At 51.2% G+C, this 23,252-nt stretch overlaps 1 protein-coding gene across 2 annotated transcripts in view; it reads left to right on the plus strand.

The window, feature by feature from the left end:
- Positions 1-23,252, plus strand: part of ASIC2 (acid sensing ion channel subunit 2) — a 1,230,438-nt gene that overhangs the window by 927,975 nt on the left and 279,211 nt on the right. Inside the window, exon 1 of one of the 2 annotated variants that reach the window (XM_068977217.1) lies at positions 6,959-7,672. The exons of the other annotated variant lie outside the window; for it this stretch is intronic. Coding sequence (XP_068833318.1) covers positions 6,959-7,672 — 714 coding nt within the window. Of the gene's footprint in view, positions 1-6,958; positions 7,673-23,252 lie in introns of those variants that run through there. 2 annotated transcript variants of the gene reach the window in all.

A 23,252-nucleotide genomic window follows, 5' to 3' on the forward strand; every position in this document is an offset into this window, starting at 1 on the left:
TTTTACTCCTTTGTCCTTTTTGACCATGTGAATACTTTGCTAGTTTCAAAATGGATTGTTGAAAATTTATTCTGACTCTTTGCAACCCATGGACTGTAGCTCACCAGGCACCTCTGTGCATGGAGATTCTCCAGGCAGGAATACTGGAATGGGTTGCCATCCCCTCCTCCAGGAGTTCTTCCCAACCCAGGGATCTAATCCAGGTCTTCCGCACTGCAGGCGAATTCTTTACTATCTGAGCCACCAGGGAAGCCCAAGTATCCTGCAGTGGGTAGCCTATCCCTTCTCCAGGGTATCTTCCTGACCTGGGAATTGAACTCGGGTCTCCTGCCTTGCAGAAGGATTCTTTACCAGCTGAGCTACCAGGGAAGTCCATTACATAGGGTGAGCAGAGAATAAACCAGAAGCTGGAGTCTGGGTTCTGGTTGTGTGTTTCTCAGCATCCATCTGTGTGATTTATACAAGCCATTCCCCTCTCTGGACATCTGCTTCATCCTGCTGCCCCCACCCTCCAGAGTGAAGGAGTTCAATTAGATATTAGGTTACATTACATCCTCCCATCTTTCAGGATTTGCTTTCACCCTGGAGCACAGTGGTTCAGCGGAGCATGAACTTAGCAGCTCTCTACTCTGGACCTGGTCCTTCCAGTCCCCATCTTTCTTCTGGTGGCTGTGTGCCCTTGTTTGCCCTCTGAGCCCTGGGATTTAGTGCTGGTGAAAGATGAGCAGCTGAGAGCTTGAACTCCAGTAAAATGAGGATGACCAAAAACTGCCAAAAAAAAAAAAAATTCAGAGAAATCGAAGAAAGAGATTCTTTCTTCTGGAAGAAGAAAGTACTAGGCGGGCCAAGTGTAATATAAGAAAGCCATAGAGTGAGTGGGGGAAGCAGTGGAGAGGCTGAAGCACGTGCAAAGTGAGATGGAACAGCAACTCCAGTGCCAGCTCCAGGGAGGGAGGCTGGGAAGGATGGGGAAATGAGATGCCCAGTGATCAAAACCCTGGTGAAGTTCTGCTCAGCCTTTCTAGCAGCTCTGGAGCCCCCATCATGACCACTCGACACTGGCTGAGACCTTGGGGCACTGTAACCACCTCATTGAGCCCAGAGGTCACCAGTTACATGAGCTAAGACTCAGAGGGGACCCAAGACTTCAGGCAGAGGTTGGGAAGCGACGAAAGGAAGGAAAAGGAAAAAGAGAAGGGAGGAGAGAGAGAGGCATAGCGATAGGGACCCCAGGGCAGCACAGGGTCAGAAAAAGAAAGACAAAGAGAAAGAAGGAAGAAAAGGCCAGCTATTTAGGTTCACGGATAGACCACAGAGGCCCACCTGCCCCGTGATAGCAATGAACTCTAGGATGAGAAGCAATGTCAGCTCATCACCAGGAGTCATAAAAGAAAATGCACTTGGCATCTTAAGCAGAGCCACCAAGAACACATTGTTACTGCCCACGCTTCCCTCTTCCCACCCACCGCCTCCACTTAATCCCAGAGGTGGTGATGGGGGCAGAAAAGAACCCACAACCATCAGAAGAAAGATCAGGTTCTGGAAGGATCAGGTGTGAAGTAAACGGCTTGGTGGGTCCATACCAATGGGTATGGGACAATTTTAAAGGCATCAACACCCGAGATCCCATCCCAAGAGCAGAATATGCAGGAGAAACAGATGAAGGGGCTGATGGCATTCAATCTGGAGAAGAAAAGACTTTCTTGAAGATTTGGCTACAAGGCTGACTGCTAGCACCCCTTTCACCACTGATGTACTTCAATTTTATAAAGTCTTTTGAAGGGTTCCCATGTGAAAGAAAGATCAAACATATTTTGTGTGGCTCCCCAGGGATAAATTAGGAGACATTTGCAAAGAGATTGATTCCAATCTGACAAAAGGGAGCTTTAAACACTGCCAGATGTTTTGGAAGACAATCAGTTACCAGTGGACTGCCACTGACAGGATGTGTAGCAGGGATTCCGAAGAGCCAGGTGAGGTGGTACCTGTGGTATATTCCCAAATACTGGAGTACACCTGATGTGAACAGCTGACTCACTGGAAAAGTCCCTGATGCTGGGAAAGATTGAGGGCAGAAGGAGAAGAGGGCATCAGAGGATGAGAGGCCTGGATGGCATCACCGATGCAATGGACGTAATGCCTGGATGGCATCAGCAGTGCAGTGGATATATAGTGGACACCGATGCAATAGACATGGCATCACTGATGCAAACTTAGAAAATGGTGAGAGACAGGGAGGCCTGGAGTACTGCAGTTCATGAGATCACAAAAATTCAAACACAACTGGACGACTGAACAATATGATACGTTCCAATAACCATGCCCCTGAGTAGTAGGGATCGGGGATAAGCAGGAATGCCAAGGGCTCCAGTGAAGCCTGATCAAGCCCACAACTGTCAGCTCCTACAACAGGATTATAAAAACGGAAAATCATATTGACTCCAACGGGCCTTCCCTCCCAGCAAACTCATTTCATGGGAGAAAGAGCTGATAATTGGCAGTGGTGGTCACCCACCAGAAATGTGGGCTGGCTGGCGCCCAAAGGTCACACCCAAGACCAGGAAGCCAGGTGCGGAGTGACAGATGTTTTAGAGAGAAACAGGAAAAGGGAGATTTGCTTAAAAGCTTATGATTGGGAAATCGCAACGCTAAATGTGGACTTCTTGGTGGATAGGTCGCATGGGGCAGTTCAGGAACTGCCTTGTGAGTTTGTTTTTTCAGCCAAGAGAGCTCGCCTGATAGATGAGAGCTGACATGTCAGGGTAGCTCTGAGAGCACCGATGCCGTGGGGCAGGGTTTGAGAGCACAGGGGCTGGAGCCCGGCTGCACTGAAAGGCTGCCCTCCAGCTTAAGCTGCGTGGCTTAGGGTGAGTAACTCAAGCTCTCTGTGGTCAGGAGTCCTCTCCTTTGCAGTAGAGAAAACAGCAGTATTCATATGGGCCTCATCGGATTATTTTGAGGGTTAAACATTTAGAATGTTTATGACACTTTTTTTTTTCCTGTCATTCTTTGGGTTTGCTTTCGGTGGTGGCACTCAGTCGTGTCTGACTCCTTGAAACCCCGTGGATTGTAGCCCACCAAGCTCCTCTCTCCACGGAATTTTTCAGGCAAGAATACTGGAGTGGGTTGCCATTCCCTACTCCAGGGGATCTTCCCGGCCCAGGACTCAAACCCAGATCTCTTGCATCTCCTGCAATGGCAGGCAGATGCTTTACCACTGTGCCACCTGGGAAGCCTGGCTTGGCTGACTCTTTATTTACTTGGCTGTGCCAGGTCTCGGTTGTGGCGTGCAGGCAGTGTCTTTAGTGGCAGTATGTGAACTCTTTCCTTGTGGGCATGTGGGATCTTGTTTCCTGACCAGGGATCAAATCCGATCCCCCACATCACGAGCTCGGAGTCTTAGGCACTGGACCAGCAGGGAAGTCCTGACACTAGTTTTTAATGTAAGTCACTTGGAACAAGTCCTAGTGATTAGGAAGACCTACATTTATTATACGGTTATTCTTTTTCATGCTTTTGAAAGCAGCAGGATGGGAAAAGAAAAGCTTAGACTACGGAATGAGTTAGAGCTGAGTTCAATTCCTTTCAACAGTTGTAAAAAGAGGGTAAAAATACCACGCGTCCCCCACCCCCACAAGGTTGAAATGAGAAATTAAATATGTGTCTGGTTCAGTTGCCTGGCATATAGGAATATTCAGGAAATCTTAGGTCCCTTCTCCTTTCCTCCATCTTGATGTGTTTCATCTAGGTGCCAGGGCACAGTGCTGAGACAGAGGCAAAACTGTGAATGAGATGTGGTCTCTGCCCTCAAAGGGCTCACATCCAGATGGAAAGCCTGGACCCATGCAATGACAAGGTGCTATACAAAGGCTATGATGGGCCTATCAATCCAGTTACCTAGGAGGCAATGTTTCAGCTGGGATGTGAGGAAAGGGCAGAACTTCACAGAGCTGGTCCAAGTATTGGTCAAGAAGCGGGTGGGGGGGAATTTCAGGCAGTGTAGGAAACGCACTGCATCCATGTGCCAAAAAGAAAGCCTGCGATCACTTGGGATCACCCCTGTGTCTGCCTCTGGATTTCTGTGCCAAGAGCCCAGAAATCTGTGCCATGGGGCCCATGTAGGATACCCTTCCTCTCTGTGAAGAGGTGACCCATCTGGAGAATTAACAAGAGAAGCCACGGCAGAGAAGATGCTCAGGTAACCAAAACCTGCATGTGTACATTTCAAGGGGAAAAAAAAAAAAAAAAAAAAAAAACCAGGAAAGAAAAAGCCCATAACAGCTGAACAAATCGGAAACATAAAAGGTCTCAAAGGTTCTACAGGACAGGGCTCTGTGCCACCCCAGGGCTGTGACACTGGGGGATGTCTGGCTGCTTCATCAGTCATTTCACTGAACTCACAAGCTCCCCCGACCTTGGCCGGGATATGTGTCACCGAGGCCCCCGTCCCAGGACTGCCGGGAGCAGACTGAAGCCCTGGTGAGTGAGCCTCTGTCAGAGGCCCCAACAAAACTGGCAGATTCGGAACCTTTCCCCAAAGCCAGCAACAGATGTCTTCAAGGAACCGAATCCAGAGCAGACTTTTAGCAAAACCCACCTTCAGGAGCTACTTCCCCAAGTGAATGAGACACGCCAAGGCGGAACATTTTAAAAAGCGAGGGACTTCCCTGGCAGTCCAGCGGTTAAGACTTCGCCTTCCAATGTAGGGAGTACAGGTTAGATTCCTGGTCGGGGAGCTGAGATCCCACAAGCCTCAGGGCCAAAAGAAAAACCCCACCAAAACATAAAACAGAAGCAAAATTGTAACACATCCAATAAAGACTTTAATTGATTGATTAAAAAGCTGAATGAAAGTGTCCAAAGTGCCCAGGGGTTAGTGGAAGACCTTGAGCCTGCCCAGGAGGGAAGAAAGACATCATCATTAAGCAGCTGTAGGAACCCTGCTGTGAGAATGGCGTCCTCGGAGTCTCCGGTCCTCGGAAGTCACTCTCCCCCTCCCGCCCATCCAGGGAGGCTGTGCGTGGTGGACTGCGGCCAGGGGTAAGCAGCAGAGCCCCCCAGGGAAGTGGCGAAGAGGGGACACCAAAAGCTCCTAAAAGGCAGGGTTGCCCCTGCTGGGCCCAATCTGCCAGAGACGCAGGGACTGCTCCTAGCAGCCCAACATACATACTCATCTACACACCGCACACATGCCACACACCAACTACACACCGCGTCCAGAAGCTGCTGACATCCACCCACACATCAACACACTTGGCACCCACCACCCGCTAAATGCAAACGGTCCACCCAAGTAGAGCATACACACCAGCCCTCTATCCTACACACAACACACGTACTCAAATAGCCACAGTACAGCATCTGCAAAAATAAACCCACATCCACCAGATACACCGAGATGCCCGTTCACACGTACACACGCATATCCTACCCACACTCAGCGCCTCACACCCCACTCACACACTTGCTCAAAGGCCCACATTAGACAGCGGCTTCGGGTTCTCAACAGCCCACCCGACACAGTGAGACGTGGCCTCACACTCATCCACACACGGCCCACAGACACGCAAGGTTGCTACTCCACGTCTCTCCCGCCAGCCCCGCACAACCCGGCACATCTGTGCAGCGCATCCCCCACCCGGCCGGCTCTGGCAAGAGGCTTCCCGCTCGGTGTGCAGCGGCCACAGTGGCCAGGAATTAAAATGCAGCGAGGAGGAGCCGCGCGCGTCAGCACCGCGTCTCCGAGAGCGCACGGCGCTCGCCGCCGCCGCCCCTCCCGCCTGCCCGGAGCCGCCGGGCCGGCGAGCCGAGGAGCAGGTGCTGGAAACCCAGCCGCGCCAGCGTCGCGCGGCCGCTGCCCAAGTTCGCCCGGGGGCCCCGAGGAGGGCCGGGCAGGCGGGAGGCGAGCGCAGCCGGCGCGGCAGCCACCGCTGGGCTGAGAGTCTCCAGAGGAGCCGGGCGCGCGGAGCAACGAGTCCGGGTCACCCCCGAGAGGAGTAGCCTGGGCTCCGCAGTCCCCAGCTCCTGGAGCACCGAGGCAGGAAAAAGAAGAGGCGAGGAACGGCGAGATCGGGCTTTTCTGGAGATTCGAGGCACTTCGCAGAGCCGTGCGGGGGAGAGAAGCGACACTTCCCTTTGGCCAGCAGCTTTGAAGGAGCCCGTCGGCCGGCAGCCTCCGGCGGGACCCTGAGACGCCCCCAGCCCCGGGCGAGGGCGGCCACATTGCAACGCAGGACGCGGGCGGCGCAGGACTCGGGGGAGCCTTAGCAGGTCCTCACCGAGCGCAGCCGGAGGAGCAGTTAGGAGGGTCCCGGAGGAAAGGGAAAGAGGGCCAGCAGGGCGACCGCTCATCCCGGTACACACCCACCCCACCCGCCCAGCCAGGAGCGGCCGCGAGCCTCTGGGGGCGCTCGTCCCCCGGCACCTTCTCCCCACCGTGTCCCAGCGCCGCGGGCCACCGGCGGGGGGCCCTTGGGGATGTCCAAATCAGGCATGGTGGCCGAGTGGCTGCTCTCCCAGGACCAGCGTAAAAGCTGGGGTTAGGCGGAGCCCGGAGGGACTCAGCTCAGGGTACCCCGAGGTCCAGGACAAGGGGACGCGGGTGCAGCACCCAGGAACCGGAGAGGCGGCGCCCAGCGGGGCCGCTCCAAAGGTAGTGGCCGGCGTCGGGCATCCTCAGGAGGACTCGGAGCCAGGAGAGCCTGGGAGGCGCTCGGGAAGGCCCGTGCCAGGGGCGGCGGGCCGAGGCGGGCTCGGTCCCGGGCGGACGCCCGCGGAGGCGGCGGTGGCGGCGCCGGGCGGGCATGCCGCGCCACCGGAGCTCCTTTCGGGCGCACGCTTCCCTGGCGCGGGCTGCGTGCGGCGGCTGCCGCTGCTGCTTCCACCGCTGCTGCGGACTTCCATGGCGGCTCCGCCCGGCCGGGGCCGCCGCCGCTGCCGCCAGCCGCGGACTGAATGAATGAGCCGGAGCGGCGGAGCCGGGCGGCCCGCGGCCGCACTCACCGGCCCGGGACGCTTCCGCATGGCCCGCGAGGAACCGGCGCCCGCGGCGGTGGCGGCGGCCGGGCAGCCCGGGGGCGGCCGGGGCGGCGAGCGCGAGCGAGCGCTGCAGGGGCCGGGGGGCGCCCGCAGGGGGCGGCCGTCGCTGAGCCGCGCTAAACTGCACGGGCTGCGGCACATGTGCGCGGGGCGCGCGGCGCCCGGGGGCTCCTTCCAGCGGCGGGCGCTCTGGGTGCTGGCCTTCTGCACGTCCCTCGGCTTGCTGCTGTCCTGGTCCTCGAACCGCCTGCTCTACTGGCTCAGCTTCCCGTCGCACACGCGTGTGCACCGCGAGTGGAGCCGCCAGCTGCCCTTCCCCGCCGTCACCGTGTGCAACAACAACCCGCTGCGCTTCCCGCGCCTCTCCAAGGGGGACCTCTACTACGCCGGCCACTGGCTCGGGCTGCTGCTGCCCAACCGCACGGCGCGCCCGCTGGTCAGCGAGCTGCTGAGGGGGGACGAGCCGCGCCGCCAGTGGTTCCGCAAGCTGGCCGACTTCCGCCTCTTCCTGCCTCCCCGCCACTTCGAGGGCATCAGCGCCGCCTTCATGGACCGCCTGGGCCACCAGCTCGAGGACATGCTGCTCTCCTGCAAGTACCGCGGCGAGCTCTGCGGGCCGCACAACTTCTCCTCCGTGAGTGGCCCTCCGCGCGAACCCGCTCCCTCTGTCCCCCGCCCCCACTTTCCCCAGCCCCGGGGTCTGGCAGCTCTTCCCCAGCCTGGGGGCTGGCTGGACCCCAGGCCCCTGGAGGTGACATCAGCCCAAGAGGCCCCGGGCAGAACCCAGTCTTAGGTCCTCCGCATCTTCTCCAGGTTATGGGAACTCGGACGTCACTGCAGCAGGAGTCGTCTGGCTCCCTTGTTCCGGCCTCTCTCTTTGCACCCAAACCCCCTCTGGGAATACCAGGCCCCCTTCTTCCAGGCCTCACCCCCACCCCAGGATCCACAGTACTCCACGGAGCTACTCTGTGTCTGGGGTGAAGGGATGGGAAGATAGAGAAGCCTGTCTGAAGTGTGGGCTTGTTCTCTTCGGGAAACTCAATAGGAATCTCTTTAAATATCAGCAAGAATCAGGTAGAGCCCCTAAGCTCACTGGGGACTCCAAGTAGCTTATGACTCGAGAGTTCCCAAACACTTCCAATTTTGGAGACTTTGGAGGAAACCCCCAGAATACCAGCGGAGGATGAAGCTGTACCTAGGTTGGTGGGAGAGGCAGCAGCCCCTTCTGGTACTTTTTAAAGGAGCTTGTGTCAGAAGCGATCTGGAAATGGAGCCGTGGTGGGCGCCATGGGGCCCCTTGACCCCACGAGGTGTGAGAATGGGTCTGTCCCTCTAGGGGAGCCAACGCCCTGCAGTGAGGAAAGCAGCGTGGCAGAGAGATTGAAGCTGTGCTCAATTGATATTGAAGGGTTTGTAAACGTTTTGTTGTGCCGGTTCTCCCATGCTGGAGTCTGGATAAGGCAGCTGTCAGACAGAAGGTATCTGCCTTGTGCGGTCTGCCTAGGAGTTGTGGTGCCAAGCCTCAGCGTGGCACCAGCCTGTCCAGCCATTCGTGTGTAAATGCCCCTTCAGGGGGGTTGGGCTTTGCCACCAGTGCTGGGAATGTAGGTGTGTGCAGTTTGTTCATAATGTTCTGATGGCGATTTTACCAGCTTTAGGCATTCCTCCTGACCGTCTCATCTCTAACAGTGCCTTTTTTTTTTTTTTAGGATAGTAAAGAGATGCTTTGCTTCCAACAGGTGTTGGCACAGATGCCCATCAGGCCAGGCCTCTGATCGGCTGATTGGCCCAGTCCTGGTCTAGGATGGTGACCCTGGCCTCAGTCTTACTCTCTTTGTTTTGCTTTAAGCCTGTGTTAACGGTAGCTGTGAATTATTCGCTCCCCAAAGATCCCTTGTTTCCTGAGCTTTTCAGCTTGCTTTAAAAGAATACCTACTTCGTGGTTCCCCCTCCTTAGCAAGCAGGAGGTGCTGTTAACATATGTTTCTAAGTGACTTCACCCAGACTTTAAATACAATTCTGAGTTCCATCTGACAAAGATAGAGGAAGGAAGGTCATGATCCTTTATTGTGTACAGTAAGTCCCTTACATACGAACCTTCAAGTTGCGAACTTTCAAAGATGCAAACCTACCTTTGCCTGTCCAATCATATAAGTTAGTTCATGTGTCTGGAGTACATTGTCACATGCGTGCATCCTCCCCAAGTGGCTGTGCTTTTGTGTACTTTACTGTCCAGTATTGTATAGAAGACAGTAGTGCAGTATCTTTATTTCAAGCCCAGGATGTCTGGAAATAAGCATAAAAGCAGCGGTGATGTAGTTGGTCATACTGTACTTTTCAGGGTACTGTGCTGTAAGATGAAAAATGTTTTCTTTATTTTTTGTTTGTTTTTTTTTATGTATTATTTGTGTGAAAAATATTATAAACCTGTTACAGTATGGTACCATACAGCCAATCGTGTTAGTTGGGTACCTAGGCTGACTTTGTTGGACTTACAAATTGGACACATGAACATGTTCTTGGAACAGAGCTTGTTTGTATGTAGGAGCTTATTGTGTTGTTCTTTGGCTGACCACTAGCTAGCAGCCCCTAGAGTTAGACTGAAGTTCACCGTTACATTCAGGTATCAGCAGCTCCAGTTCCAAGCTATACAACACCTGGAAAACTCAGCACATCTGATGATGGCTTTACAAAGCCTGGCTCGCGGGCTAACTGCCAGGATTCACTTTTGACATTTACCACAACCCTGCTTTGGCAGAGTTTTATTCCCATGTTAAAGCTGAGGGATCGGAGGCATTAAATGCAGTCCAAAGCCCAGAGTCAGCAAGCTCAAAGTCCAGCTTTGTATACCACCAGACACACACACAGAAGCCACATGGAACCTTCCTCTCTGACCCCGGGCCTCTCTTCTATCAGAGGATCCCTGGGTGGGACTCTAGCCCTCAGCCCCCTCCAAATCCTGTCCCTTCTGGGCGCATGGCTGGGAGAGGGGAAACTGGCCCCCTGCAGGGGGTCATGGCCTTGGCCACTTGATAGGGGTCTACAGAGCACCCAGTGCCTGCCGGAGTCATCTGACCTCAGTCTCCCTGGCAGGAATGGCCCTGCATTGATGAAAATCGGGTTCTTCTCACTGGGGCACACTCTTCTGTGACCACCCGTACCCTGCCTTCCTGTGTCTGAAGACTTTGCAGGCCCACACCCACCTAAACCAAAGTGTTGCTTCCATACCTCCAAAGGTATGTGTTCCTGGGGACTCAAGTGACCCCTAGTGGCTTCATATCATGGCACTGCCCTGGGAGTTTTCAGTGCCTTCACATTTCATGCTGTAGTTTCTTTCCAGGGGCCTCAGGATTAAAGATTGCACCCCTCTCTCCACGGAGGCCAGAAGCTATTTCAGGGGAGCCCTTAATACACGGTGGGTGGGCCCGTTAAGGAATCCTTTCTTTAACCACTCTACCCTGCCCCAAGCCTTGGTAGGCTCTGACGAAGGGGCACTATAGTGTAGTGGTTAAGAGCGTGAACTCTCAGGCTGAACTGATGGCTCAAATCCTGACATGACCACTTGCTGTGTGCCCTTGGACAGGTGACTTAATCTCTCTGGTCTTTAATTTCCTGCTCCATCTAGTGGTGGTAACAATAGTACAGACACCACATTCTCCGATATGGGCCTCCCAGGTGGCTCAATGGTAAAGAAGCCGCCTGCCAGTGCAGGAGATGTGAGTTCAGTCCTTGGGTGGGAAAGATCCCCTAGAGGAGGGCATGGCAACCCACTCCAGTATTCTTGCGTGGAGAATTCCATGGACAGAGAAGCCTGGCTGGCTATAATCCATGGGCTCGCAAAGAGTTGGATACAGTTGAATGAATGAGCATGCACGTAGGTATGTGTGAGATGGGCACTCTTCAGACTGTGCTGGGTCCCCACAAAAATGCCGCCTTTAAAGGGCATCAGCCTCCTCACTGGTCTGTGGCCTCCAGCTTATGCTCCCTGCCCTCTGCATCCACCCTTAGCACTATAGTCAGAGCAGTCTTTCTAAAGTTCCACTCGGAGCATAGCATCCCATTTCTTCAAACCCTTCGGTGACTCACCTGTCCTAGGTCCTGGCTCCTCAGGCCCTGGACCTGGGCCCTGCCCTGTCTCTGGCCATGCTCTCTCTGGTACCACGTGCCCGAGCTCTGCTGAACAGCTGACAACAGCTGGATTGCTTCCTCTGCTACCGTGAGTGCGTAGGGTGACCTGGGGATGCCCCGTCATCCTTCAGTCTCCAGCCCTGGGGTTTCATCTCTTTTGAAGCCTTCCCTGACCACTCACCACCTCCGCTTCTCACCGAGACTGATACCTTCCTCTCTTTTGCCCTTTGCCTCCCGTCTAGATGTCAGTCCTCACACGCGTGAGTATCACCACACTTCCCCCTCACACACGCTGCCCGGACTCGAGCAGGAATCAGATCTGATTTCCCTGACGTCTCCAGCCCCCAACACAGACCTGATATGCATGTTGTTAAGCACTCAGGAATGGTCTGGGGAGTGAAGACCTTCCCCAGGTAACCTCAAGACTTCTCATTGTTTTCCAGGATTCCTGGGTTAATTTCTCCAGGGAATACCAGTGGAATGCCTTTCTAGTGAGGAAGTGCCCAGTCAATTTTGGGGCATTTATTACTTTGGGGAGCAGAGAGAGAGAGAGTGAGGATGCCAAGGTATCTGGGGTTCCCAAGCCCTAAGTGGCCCAGGTGAGGGATGAGCTTCCGGGGGGACCAGTGGGGAGATGTGCCCCCAATATCTCATTCCATCCCGTTAGCCTCAGTCTCTAGAAATAAGCTCGACAGGGGAGATCAGAGGGTTGTGGGGGGTGTCTTTTGGGTCTTAGTCTGCAGGCCATTCAGGATGTAGTTACATGCAGCTCCTCTCTATGTTTGTCACAGCTGCGAAATGGTAAATCACTCAGTGGTCAGACAAAGCAGCTCCGCTTCCGAATGTCCGTGTGACTTCCCTGGCTTCTGCCGTGGACCTCGGGCTCTGATCACTCTGGCTGCTCTGGGCTTTCCTGGGGGCGGGGAGACCAGCCTTCCCCAGTAATTCGACAGGACGCGGAACAATGAAGCCAGGCTCTGGGGCATGGGGCCTTGGAGGAGGGCATGGGGCCTCGGAGGAGGGCCTGAGGGTCTGGGAACAGCTGTAGACAGAGGCCAGTCAGGGCCCAATGATAAGAAGCAGTGATGTTCTCTGGGAGGAGGCAAGGGTCAGGGGAAGCGTCCAGGCAGACCTCAGTTTAAGGCTTTGGCTCTGTCCCTTTTTAGCTGTGTGCCTCCCTCGCTAAGCCCCTGAAAGCTGGGAAGAAGATAATACGTATGCAGTTACCAGCCCCTGCCTGAACAGCATAGGAGCTCAGTATTCAAGAGCTGTTGTTATAATCTGATAAAGAGATAGGCACAGTCTTTGTGTCTCATGGTAGTAGTTATTAATTATGATCAATATCATTATCATCTCTTATCAAGAGCAGTTACCTGAGTGGCGATGTGCTCATTTCCTGGTTCATTCATTCCAACACCCAATGTATACTAAGTGTCAACTGTATGTCATGCTCTGAACTAGCTGCTGGGGATATGGCATTAAATAAGGCATGGGATGTGTCCTCCGTGAACCTGCAGTGTTGTGGAGGAAAGAGATAACAGCCACAGATGCTAGGAGTCCAGAGGTGCTGCGTGGGCTCAGAAGGAGTACCCAGAGCAGACTGGGGATCTCTATGGGCTTCTGGGAGGAGGTGACGTCGGAGCTGAGTCTGGAGGGATCAGTAGGGGTTCCAAGGTAGAGAAGGAGAGAAACAGGGCTTCATGGAGAGGGGGCACTTTTTGCGAATGGGGAGAACGGAGACATGAGAGGATGAGATTGGATACGTCCTTTCTGGGGCTGAGTGTGGCTCAAAGCTGTGCACAGGGCTTGGGGGTTGGGGCTGGATGTGATGAGTCGGGGGAATAGTAACAATGCACCTATTCAATGGACACAAATTTGGGCAAATTCTGGGAGATGGTGAGGGAGAGGGAAGCCGGGTGTGCCGTAGTCCATGGGGTCGCAAAGAGTCAGACACTGCTTGGTAACTAAACAACAGCAACAATAAGGACAATGCAAAGGTGTGATGAACACCTGGAAGCCACACTAAGTTTCTGAACTCTGTAGCAAAATCTCTGACTTCTTTCATTGCTGGCTGTCACACTGACAGAGGGAGATCTCATCTGGTCCCAACCCCCATCCAGCTGTCACCCCCTTTCCTAACTCCATCAGGAGAATTCCAGCCTTCCCTGCCCCCTGCCCCCCCATTGCCTAACCCTGCGCACCCCCCTCCCCCCATCCGCAGGAGTCAACCCTGAGTGCAGATTTTGGACCGGTCCTCTGTACTAAAAGCCAAGACAGCAGCATTTGATTTCATCACACTTTGTCACACGAAGCAGGCTGGCTGCTGCAAGCCAGCCACAGAAAACAAGAAATCATTTCAGCAACATGTTGTTTAAAATCAGCAAATTCCATTGAAGTGGTGCTAGGCCAGGCAGTCCAATAGTTGTGAAGACGGATGGCTTCAGGGAAGAGAGAAAGATACCTTTGCCTTTAGAGAGAGAGGAATAAACGAGATAATACATGTCAAATGCTTAGAAGAGTTTCTGGAACCCAGTAAGGACTCAATAAATGTGAGCTATTTCCGTTCATATTACTTGCAGTGAACATTTCGAGCGAAGGACGAAGGCAAATAGTACCGGGCGGCTGCGATGTGCCAGACCCAAGCTGAGCATGTTTCACACCATCTCAATTTTCACAATCACTCTAAAAGGCTGTGTAATCATCGCCATTTGGCTGATGGGGGACATGCCCCTCTGGGCAGTTCTATAGTCAAGCTGAAAGTCACAGAGCCAGCAGATAGCAAAGCTGGGATCTGAACCCAAATCCTCAGGACCACAAAGGCATAGCTGCATAGCTGGATGAGGAAGGAGCAGGTTTGGTGGGGCAGAGGTTTTTCTGGGAAGACCAATGCAGCCTCTATTCTGCCCTGACCAGCCGATGTGACTTTGGCCTCTGCAGCTTCCTCTGTGAAATGAGAGCAGGAGCCAAATGACTAATGGGACTTAGCTGCAAAGTTCTCCATCCAAGTGAGCAGTCAGGGGAAAATAGGGCTTAACTACTGCAGATGGCCCAAGCTCTTCAGCCAACCATTTTGTTTCTTTGCGGAGCTGAAACGCGATGAAGGGGGGGAAATGTACATGTTATTGGAGTGCTAAAGACAGGATGGTGATTAAATAGACATTTATGCAAGGAACATGAAAAGACTTCCCCCGGTTATGTGACTTGAGGGAAATCAGTTTGGGGAATCAGATGTCAGTTCTGCTCAGGTCTGTAGATATCCAAATGGACCCACATCACGCTGATTCTGATAGTGGCTGTTCGGGGGCCACTGTGGCTGGTCATCAAGGCATCAATCAGATGTCTGTCCAGTTGAGAAGGGCTGGAGGAATGGTGCAGACCATTCAGTCTGCACATCAGTCACTTCGGTTCTCCTAAGTGATTTGCTGGGATCAGCTCCTCAGATATTCAGCCCACTGATGCACAGTGAGCATCTCCTGCCTGCCAGGCACTGGGCCACAAAGACGTGCCCAAACCCACTGTTTGCAGTGAACTGTCTTGCAGAGGTGAGTGTGCCTCCCCATGCAGGAAGGGGGACAGACTCTAGCCCAGGATTCGTATGAAAGTGTTAGTTGCTCAGTCGTGTCTGACTCTTTGAGACCCCATGGACTATAGCCCGCCAGGATCCTCTGTCTAGAATTCTTCAGGCAAGAATATTGAAGTGGGTTGCCCTTCCCTTCTCCAGGGGATCTTTCTGACCCAAGGATTGAACCCACTTCTCCAGCTTTCCAGGCGGATCCTTTACCATCTGAGCCACTAGGCAATCAACAGGATTTGTACAGGGCACCTGTTATGTAAATAGGTCACATCAATTTCACCAGAATCAAATGACTATCATGGCACCCATTTTATAGATGAGGAAACAGGCTCAGAGAGGTACAAAGTCGTAGCTCAGAGGCAGCAAAGTTAAGATTCAACCAAAGATTAGTCCAGCTCAAAAGCTGATATTCTTTTTGATGACACCATTCTACCAACTCTCAAAGATGCTGGTGAGATCAAATCTTTCCATAGACGGTGTCCCACACAGTCAAGCCTTCACTGAAAATTTCTTTCACTGCAAGTTGGTACAGCCCCTGGAATTTATCCTGGTTTCCAAGCCCTGCCACCCTGAGAAGGAAAAGCCATTCCTAGGATCCATGATGGACTTGTAGCCAATGGAAATATAGGTCTATGGTGGGGAACTTACTCAGGAGTTATGCAAATGTTTTAATGCAGCCATAACCTGAACTAAATTCCCATATTCATTCTTTCAAGGACATGGATAACTTTGAAGTCCTGGCTAAGCAGCTATTGCCAAATTGAGTTCCAGCTCAGACCTGTGCTAACGAACAAACAAATGACTCACGCATAATTGGAACATGAATTGTTGTAAAACAAATAGAGGCCATGAACACACTGGGGAAGTTTGTTCTCCTGAGCATGTCAAATATCTCCCCTGACACCATTGTTTATACTATTAATTTGCTTAGTAAATTGTTTCCTCTGATTCTGCACACATTTATTGAGCTCTCTGCCAGGTCCTTTTGTATTCATTATTTTATTGCAGCCCAACAACGGCCCAGACAGAAAAGTATTCCTCTTTCCCTGATACAGATAAAGAAAGTGAGTAGGTTCAGTAACTGACCCAAGGTCACAGACATAGACTCTGATCTTAGGATTCCAAAGTCAACCCTCCTTTCCCTACGTCACAGTTTTTCCTACAAAGAAATCCCAGTGTAGCTTTGGCTAGATCAACCTGCATTTCTGTTTTTAAGGTGTTTTTGGTTTGTTTGTTTGTTTGTTAAATTTATCTATTTCTTGGCTGCACTGGGTGTGTGTTGCTGTGTGAGGGCTTTCTCTGGTTGTGGCAAGCGGGGGCTACTTACTCTCTAGTTGCGGTGCTCATTCTTCGCACTGCGGCGGCTTCTCTCGTTGCGGAGCACAGGCTCTGGAGCTCAGGCTCAGTAGTTGTGGTGCAGGGGCTTAGTTGTTCCAAGGCATGTGTGATCTTCCTGGACCAGGGACTGAACCCATGTCCCCTGCACTGGCAGATGGATTCGTAGCCAGTGGACCACCAGGCAAGTCCAAGCTGCATTTCTAATTAGCAGAGGTTTTTAGTGATGGTACCTTGGGGAAGGAAATGACAACCTACTCCAGTATTCTCGCCTGGAGAATCCCATGCATAGAGGAACCTGGCAGACTACACAGTCCATGGGGTCTCAAGAGTCAGACATGACTTAGTGACTAAACCAGTGATCATACCTGGATAGGACTGTGTAATATACATTACCATCTCATTTTATCCTTGCAAGAATGGAGGGTGATTATTGCACTCTATTGCGTGTCTAGAGAGAAGACAATCGCACCCCACTCCAGTACCCTTGCCTGGAAAATCCCATGAATGGAAGAGCCTGGTGGGCTGCAGTCCATGGGGTCGCTAAGAGTCAGACACTACTGAGCGACCTCACTTTCACTTTTCACTTTCATGCATTGGAGAAGGAAATGGCAACCCACTCCAGTGTTCTTGCCTGGAGAATCCCAGGGATGGGGGAGCCTGGTGGGCTGCCGTCTATGGGGTCGCACAGAGTCGGACACGACTGAAGCGACTTAGCAGCAGCAGCAGCAGCCTGTCTAACTTCAGAGAGGGAAGTGTCTTGCCCAGGGTCACACGACACAGGAACAGAAATTAGCCAAAAACTTTGAATGCAGTCCTCCTATGGCCCCTGTATACCGCTTCTTTCCGTAGCAACTTTGTTCCTGGCCAGGGTGGACTTGGGGGCATATTGTCTACCCTGAAAGATTTTCTTAAGAGAAAGGCAGTGGACTTCTGAATGCCTTGCTGAAAAGAATCAGTGCTCAAACTGGCTGCTAAGATGAGGTATTGGGTTCCTTCTTTATCTCTGCCCAGAGGCCTGCCCTCCTTCCCAGGCAGGTTTGTTCTGGCATATTCCAATTGGCTGTGGATGAATAGAGAAGCTTCTAGACCCATGCTTCCTAAAAATTTAGCATACTCAGATTCCTGGGCCCTTGGCAGAGATCCTGATTTGGTAGGTCTGGAATGGAACTTGAGATTTGCATTTCTGACAAGCCTCCAAGTGATGTAGATGCTGGTAGTCCGTGAACCACACTTTGAGGGGTGAGGCTTGGGCTCCATGAATCCTGAAATGGAGGCCTCTAAGGGCTTTCTCAGCCACATCTGACTCACTGGGTCTGTAAGAAAACACGCAGAATGGGCATCCTGGAGTGGAGCAAGGGAGGTACCTGGGGGAGGAGTCCTGGGTTCCCCAGTGAACCCCAGAGGAAGTGCATAACAGGGGCATTGTTGTTCTGGCATCAATGTCACATCCCAGCAGGCATCACACAGGGGCCATGCGCCAAGCCAGTGTCCATCAAACCAAATTGCAAAGGCCATGTGGTCGGCTGAATAATGGCCCCTCAAAGAGGTCCTCATCTCCAGAACCTATGAATACGTTACCTTCCGAGGCAAAAGGGACTCTGCAGATGTGATTAAGTTAAGGATATTAAAACATTTTATTTACTTATTTATTTTTGGCTGCACCTAGTCTTCACTGCTGCAGGTTCTTAACCACTGGACCACCAGGGAAATCCAGATTAAGGGCTTTGAGATGAAAAGATTATCCTTGACCACCTAGCGGGCCCCATGTAATCACAAAGGACCTTGTAACAGAGAAGCAGGAGGGTCAGGGTCAGAGAAGATGGAACCGTGTAAGCTGAGGCCAGGGAGTCGGAGAGAGATCTGAAGACACTGCACGGACAACTTTGAGATGGAGGAAGGGGCCGCAACCCAAGGAAAGCAGGCAGCCTTTGAAAGGCAAGGAAACAGATTCTCCCCCAGAACTTCCAGAAGGAATGCAGCCTTGCTGAAACCTTGATTTTAGCTTTCTGACCTAGAACGATACGCTAATAAAACTGTGCTGTTTGAAGCTACTAAGACTGTGGTAATTCGTCACAGCAGCAACAGAAAATTAATACAGGCCTCATTTGTTGTACAAAACACTCTCTGTTATACCTAGTGAACCAGGCTGGGTAGTTTTAGGTCAAGGTCTATCCTAAAACCAAGAAAATGGAAGAATCCATAGCAAACATGCAGCTTGGTTCAAAAAGAGTCCACGTGGGAGTATTTTGTCCATGTTTAACATTCATGCCAGACTGGGGATTTGGACCCCAGCAACTAGAAAGGAGTACAGCTAGAAAACGGAAGAGGAGTAGGAAGAATGTAACTTCAAGAGTCAGACTCAAGTTCGACTCCCAGGACTGTCTAGCATTGACAAGGTGGCTGTTAGGGCGGGAGGTGTGACTTCAAGAGTTAGACTCAAGTTCAACTCCCAGGACTGCCTACCATTGATAAGGTGGCTGTTAGGGTGGGAGGTGTGACTTCAAGAGTCAGACTCAAGTTCAACTCCCAGGACTGCCTAGCATTGACAAGGTGGCTGTTAGGGGGGGAGGTGTGACTTCAAGAGTGAGACTCAAGTTCGACTCCCAGGACTGCCTAGCATCGACAAGGTGGCTGTTGGGGGTGGGGGAGGGGTGAGGAGCTTATCTTCATTTAGATTCTGTTTCCTTCTTTGTAAAGCAGAGATCATACCTTCCTTCCAGGGCTGTCATGAAACTTAATATAATAATCCATTCAAAAATGATTTCTTGAAAGCCAGGTATGGTCTAGTCCTGGTGGATGAAAGTTGAGTATAGAGACAGAAACCAGCACCACTGTCTTAAAAGTAAAAGCACAGATGTGCTGGTGCTAGATAAAAGTGAAAAGTCACTATCATCTTTATCACCATTATAATGATGACCCCTCTCACTTCTTTGCAGAAAAAACTTCCAAGCGCTGGAAGAATAGCGTGACCTTCTATATACTGTCACAATTCTAGCCAGGAACAATTAAGTACTTTTCACCTCAAAGCTATATGAGTAGGTCAGTCTTTTAGGGTTTCTTTAGTCCCCCGATCCAAATTTAAAAAGCAAAGAGGGAGATTGGGTGGCTGAAGGTCACACTGAATGTCACTGGGAAGCTTGAAATTGACTCAGGATATTTGTGCTTAAGCTTTTATATCACCACAGTGTCTATTTCTTCCTCTGCAAGTTTACTCTTTTTGCAAAATACATACACTGACCATCCCCTTCTGGTTCCGACAGCATACCTGATCTGAAAGTTGTTGATTCTCTGATCTCTGAAAGTGAAAGGTTTAATCTCCTCTTGGAACCCCTCCTAACGAAAATTATTTTCCCACTTTGAAATGGCATGGGCATCCACTGTGAACTCACATCCATAAATCTAAGCCTACCACTCAGGAAAGCAGATGAGGTTTGATTCTGCTGCTCAGCACAGCCTCGCAGAGCAAATTATGGCAAGAATTTGATTTATAGAAGAACCTCAAAGGCTCTGGAGTGAGACGTGTGTTTATTCACTTTATTACCGTTTATTTTACACTATCTCTTTATGCTCCCTGCACATGGATTTGAAAGCCTGTTTGGATAGATGCTTATGACCTACAAGTCTGCACAGCCCTGTTGAAGAACACAGCTTTCTTTGGCGATGCTGCCAACAGCCCAGGTTGGGGGTCCTTATAGCAACGTTGGGATGAAGCCCAGATCTCACAAACAAGCTTGGAGATATGAGCCCAGAGTTCTCACTTGAACTCCCCGCAGCTCTGCCTTGGTGTGGCACTTGGTGTCGACCTCCAGCTGCACCCCAGGATGTGTAGAGGCAGGCTTGATTTAAGATTCAAATATCTCAGAACAGCTGGGGATATTTAACATCGCTATAATTACATTACATTTCTGACGGTACAGGGAGTGAGAACCTTTTTTGGTTGTTGTTGAATATTCGATGAGCATCAAATATTTTAACCAGCCAAAGAAACACGGGCGCATTTTTCACATCCAAGTAAGTTTTGTGTTTAAAATCCTGACCTGGGGTGGCTGTCTCTGGCTCTCATCTTCAGTCAGGTCTTCGGGGCAGCAAGAGCACTCACTCTGGCCGTGGCCAGGGAGCTGAGTCAGACGGGCCGTGATGCTAAGGAGAGAAGGGATTGGGCAGGCACTTAGGAGGCACGTAGTGCCAGTGGTGATGCAGAAGGTCTCGGAACGTCCTCATAGCTGTCTTCGCTGTGGCACCACCAACGCAGTGGCGAGGAAGTGGAGGCCCAGAGAACAAAAGGAAACTTGCCCAAAGTGACATTTATAAATAAATGTTGGAGCCGGGGTCAGCTGAGGTCCCTGCAAAGGCATTTCTGGCAAGTTGAGTACAATGGTTGATGCCAAGAGGTGGGACGAGAGGAAGCGGAATCAGCCAGAAGAGGACCTCCTCTGCACCAGGCTCTGTGCCTCACGCTTGTCTCTTCCACCCTCATGGCAATACTTTTGGTACAGTCCTCTTGTGCCCATTTTATAGATGAGGGAATCAAGGCCCATCAGGTTAATGGGGGAGGTGGTGGTGAGGACCTGCATCTTGTGCTTTTAAAGGAGAACATTTTCTTTTTTAAAAACACTTTTTATTCACTATTGGAATATAGTTGGCAGACAATGCTGTGACAGTTTCAGACGGACAGCAAAGGGTCTCAGTCATACATATATAGGTATCCATTCTCCCCCAAACCCCCGCCCATCCAGGCTGCCACATAACATTGAGCAGAGTTCCCTGTGCTAAACAGTGGGTCCTTGTTGATTATTCATTTGAAATAAAGCAGTATGTTCATCTCAAACTCCCTAACTATCCCTTCCATCCATCCTTCCCCCCATCCCCCTGGCAACCGTAAGTTCGTACTCTAAGTCTGTGAGTCTGTATCTGTTTTGTAAATAAGTTCATCTGTATCACTTCTTTTTAGATTCCCCATATAAGGGATGTCATAGGATATAAGGAGAACGTTTTCAGTAATTAATATTGATTGACCCCTAGCTGCCTCACGCCCACCCCCACCCTTCCTGTACTCACCCTGCCCCATGCTCCAAGAAGCTTAGCCAGCCAGTGATGTGGGAAACCACCAATCAAACACCTTGTCTGACCTCCCTCATTCCACCATCCTGGAGTCGTGGGTCCATGGCCCTGAGTCACAAAGGCAAGTCATTTAAGAGCTGTTGATCTTTCTCAAGGAATTTTCTAGCTTCCCTCACCCCCTTCCTTAGGCTGTTCCCTCACCCTAGACCCCTGATCTGCCGTCTCTGCCTGTCCACCCTCTCTGTTCTGTCTAGCTGTGGGTTTAGTTAGCTATGCACAGAATATACCTGGAAGGGTGCATGAGGTCCGCCTCTGAGGAGGGGACTGGAAGGATGGGACAGGGTGGCTGCGAAGGAGCCACCAGTCACCAATGAGCTTCTCATTCTGCATCATTTTCTATGGTTTGAATATTTTTAACCACATGTATGTATAATTTATAACAAACAAACACATGACGCACAATAAAAGTGCTGTCGGGAAAATCCCGGCTCTTCTGAAGTTATCCCGTCTGGAAAGCAGGATCCCATCCTTCTGACCTGCCGACACTCACTTTGTTTATGTCCCTCTTACTGTCCTTTCCTTTCTCAGCCTTTTATTGTCATCCTCCGTAAACTCCATTTCCCCTTGTCAGACTGTCACCTCCATGAGGGCAGGGGCCATGCCTGGCTCCATCTTCTGACTGGTCCAGCACCTACTTCCATTTCTCGTGGGTAACAGGTGCTCTGCCCAAATACTGAGCCGCTAAAATGAGACCTAGGATTGATGGTTCCACCAAAGTATACATGGCTCGTTCGGTCATTCATTTGTTCATTCATTCCATGAAGAGGCAGCCAGATCCCTCTTGTAGGGGGCATCATGCCAGATGCAAGGCTCAGAGGGACATGGATGTGTGCCCTCCATCACGGAGGTCACATTCTGGAGCTTGTGAATGATCTCTATGAAGGTGACAGTCATTGGGAGGGTTGGTTTCAAAATCCCTGATCCCAACCCAGACCTGCTGAATCAGAATTTATGGGGAGAGGTCCAGCGATCTCTTTTGAATGCAGAACCCCAGTTGATTGAGGATGTTAGGAAAATATTCTGTGTTGGTGGGGGTGGGAGGAAGGCAGTGGCACAGATAAACACGCATGCTCAGCCACTCAGTCATGTCTGACTCTTTGCGACCCCGTGGACTGTATGTAGCCCACAGGCTCCTCTGTCCATGGGATTTCCCAGGTAGGAATACTGGAGTGGGTTGCCATTTCTTTCTCCAGGGGATCTTCCTGACCCAGGGATCGAACCTGCATCTCCTACAGCTCCTTTATTGACAGGTGGATTCTTTACCACTAGCCACCTGGGAAGATCCATACGATATATAAATAAATGAGCAAGTCTGTTTCCAATATTAATAAATTCTTTTAAAGCGAAAAATAAAAAGCATGTGATAGAGAGTGTCAGGGAAGGATTCCTTCTTCGAGGAGATGACATTTCTGCTGAGACTGGGAGATGAGAACGCAGGGTTCCGAGAACAGATTCACAGCAGAGGGACCAGGAGCTCGAGGCTGGGGGCGGGGGGATCTGCCTCCTTCTTCCAACACTGAAAATTCATCTTCTGTAGCTCGTCTCCTTTTTTTTTTTCTTTTCTATGAGCACATCTGGCTCCTTCCAAAATGTAGCTGCCTCTCTCACCCACACAATGTAAAGAGAACAACATGATTCTAGCTGTTCTGGAAATATTGACCTCCGGAATGCTAATGTAATGTAGCCCTAGGTCCTTAGGCTGAACTCGCCTTTAAAAAAATAACTCCAAGTGAGTGGAAAAAACCTGCAGTTCCAAGAGTCCAACTGCAAATCCCTGTTGGAGGGCAGCTCAGTGAGACCGACATGGTCAGGCCCTTTCTTTGGAGGGCTACATCCTGGTTAATTATCACCACGTTCCTCTGCTGATTAATTTTTGTGACAGCATAAAAATTACCTTTGAGGTTCACATGGACTTTGCTTCTTCAGCCTCTAAATTGTTCGGTCAGGATGGCTGGTTGTCCACACTGAAAACAGGCTGGTTCGCCTGATTTTCTGTTTCAGAGAGAGTTTGCAGATCTTTTACTTCTGTTTGTCTTCATGATAACCCTGTGTC

The sequence above is a fragment of the Capricornis sumatraensis genome, chromosome 8 (genome assembly GCF_032405125.1).
Source record: "Capricornis sumatraensis isolate serow.1 chromosome 8, serow.2, whole genome shotgun sequence".
NCBI classification, from domain to species: Eukaryota; Metazoa; Chordata; class Mammalia; order Artiodactyla; family Bovidae; genus Capricornis; species Capricornis sumatraensis.